The sequence below is a fragment of the Corticium candelabrum genome, chromosome 14 (assembly GCF_963422355.1).
Source record: "Corticium candelabrum chromosome 14, ooCorCand1.1, whole genome shotgun sequence".
Lineage (NCBI taxonomy): Eukaryota > Metazoa > Porifera > Homoscleromorpha > Homosclerophorida > Plakinidae > Corticium > Corticium candelabrum.
This window is the reverse complement of record NC_085098.1, coordinates 4,584,765-4,587,264: the sequence shown is the minus strand read 5'-3', so window position 1 is coordinate 4,587,264 and position 2,500 is coordinate 4,584,765. Positions and strand designations below refer to the sequence as shown.

The 2,500-nt window shown below is 41.4% G+C and overlaps 1 protein-coding gene across 1 annotated transcript in view; it reads right to left on the bottom strand.

Moving 5' to 3' along the window:
* The window catches only part of LOC134189765 (TNF receptor-associated factor 4-like), a 3,266-nt gene that overhangs the window by 128 nt on the left and 638 nt on the right, over positions 1-2,500 (bottom strand). The window contains exons 3-5 of the mRNA XM_062658135.1: positions 1,558-1,662; positions 1,427-1,495; positions 1-738 (exon numbers count right to left, since the gene is read on the bottom strand). The exon at positions 1-738 is cut by the window's left edge and continues 128 nt beyond it. Coding sequence (XP_062514119.1) covers positions 130-738; positions 1,427-1,495; positions 1,558-1,662 — 783 coding nt within the window. The 3' untranslated portion in view covers positions 1-129. The remainder of the gene's footprint in view (positions 739-1,426; positions 1,496-1,557; positions 1,663-2,500) is intronic.

Sequence of the window (2,500 nt, the reverse complement as noted above, 5' to 3'; positions counted from 1 at the left end):
ACTCAATATGCCGAATTAGCAACTATTTCTCATTAGCTATTAAAAAGGTTGTGTGCACTGAAAACTTAAAAATTGTGCACATCTCTTAAAAATGAAGCAGCTGCAAGTAAATTCTACAATGTGTCATGGTCAGGTGGGTTTGTAGATCTCAACTGTAATGATTAGGCAGTCATCCTGTATGAAGTTCCCAGATTTGAGATTCTCCAAAGGTAAGAAGGTTGAAAAGCCGAATGAGCGCTTTTGTTCTTCTGACTGTGGCCTTTGGAGAGCCTTGTCTTTGATGTTCTGAGGGCCTGCAGACAAGTTGACTGATCTGGGCACATCATTCTGCCTTGTATCAGACTGTTGGCTCATAACAACAATCTTGCATTGCTTCGCGAATGGCCATCGAACAATACTGTCATAATCTCCTTTTAACAGACGCAGAAATATAGATAGATGTCGTCCTTTTGATCGTTCATCACCATTGGGAAAGAGCTCCACTCTAAGCTTGTATCCAGGTGTGTCCGTGTAGAAGGGCTCGCTGTAGACAACAGCGATTTCATTCTTTTCTGCTTGGTCTAGTTTGTGCTGCCAGTGGAGAACACGCCAGAAAAACGTACAACTGTGTGACTTTGAGGAGTGATCAGCTCGGAGGTGTGCGTTTTCACGTTCAAGATGTTGAATGCGGCGGAGAAGAAGTTTCATGTGCCGGCTGACGTTTGCTTCAACATGTCCAGCCATGTCTTGCGGGCGGATCTGGAAGTAGATTAGCTAATCATGTTTACTGCAAACACGTACGTGACTGCAGCATCACACAGACAAACAATTGTAATGATTAACAATTGTGACAACTAACAAACAAAGCCCCGAAAGATATAGCAAGAGCTAGTGAAGAAGACACCGTGCTTTATACCCTGGCTTCCTATTTATTGATGCCAACATCTTGAGGTAGCTGAATTTCAACTTTCAGGCTCCTTGCAGAAACCTTTAGAGATATCAAGAGATTGACCTAGCCTCGTACCAGACCCTCTCCCTGTGCTGCCGTGTCCGGTCATACGGAAACAGGGCGAAGAGAGGGTCTGGTTCGAGGCTAAGATCAACCCACTTGGAGGTATCCAAATATTCAAAGGGATTTTTGAAGCAGTAGGCACTTGGAACTAGCCTCATATCAGACTCTCTCCTCATGCTGTCGTGCCCGGTGGTGCGAGGCTACTTGGAACCATTTCAGACCTCATTGCAATAGAATAATGAATAATGCTATGCATGGTAAACAAAAGTCTGATAATTAATACAAAACTGGTTGGTTGAGTGACCGAAAAGAGATCAGCTGTATTAGTGGGCATTATAGCTAGCCGGGGACTGTCTGATGAGTAGATTGCAACTATATAACTGCAATGGTGTACACAGACAGACTAACATACATGATCAAACTTTAGTCACTTACTTGTTCTGGGCATCCCACACTTTCGTATTCACAACAAACCATGCCATGCGGACATTCTTGTAAGTGATTCTAAGTGTTCACACATTGTGACAAATCAGCATTTCTACGAGTGAACAATTAGCTTCGCTCACCTCCAAATGCAATAGTTCGCCTATCCACTCGCAGCCAGATTTACGAAACGTGCATTTAATTTTTAAGCACAAAACTCTCCGTTTGTGCAGTTGATCCGGAAAAGCCTACACAGAAACAAAATCAAACATTAACATATGCAGCACATAAAATGAGGTGAGAATATAGTCACATGTGTAAACAGGTTATAGTACTCGCTCAGAACAAAACTATTTCAGCCAACATATTTGCTCCAATTGACAAGTAAATTTATACAAAATATGTATGTTAAATACTCGAATTAGTGAATCATCTTTAGTAAAAAAAACTAACACACTATCCAATAGACTGTGTAACTAACATCTTCAATGAAAAGCACCACAATAGATAATGAAAGCAGCTGTAGTGCAAGCCGCCGTTGGACAAATCTACTAATTGAAATCTAAGAAAACACCATCTTATACCCGCAGAAACCCTTACTAGCCTTGTTCGCTTTTTTCAAAATGTCACTCACAGTCAGTACATACTTGTATATGCTATCTAATGGATGAAATGTTGCGAGTGTGGTCTTTCTTGCTTAATTTTTTTGTGATTTAGACTTCAAATGTTATTTTGTTGGTCGTATCATGATTCCACTTTGCCAGACTATTCTGCTCCTCAAACCCAACTTTGGTAGACTTGTTGGGTTACCACAGTATAATTATGCGAGCTGTATGCGTTCTTACCTGAGGGGTTGCAAGCACTTGATGTGAGGCTGTCTGCAGAGTGGTTAAATAAAAAAACTTATTCAATCAACTATACCTGATTTCGAAGTGCTAGGGAATGGTCTATTGGCCGGTGAAAGTACAAATATTGAAAAGTGGTTCACCGGACCAGTGGCTACGTCAACCCCTGTGCCATTATAATGCAAAATGAGCAGCTCAGCTGTTAAACAAACAGACGACACGATAAGCTGCATGTCCCTCA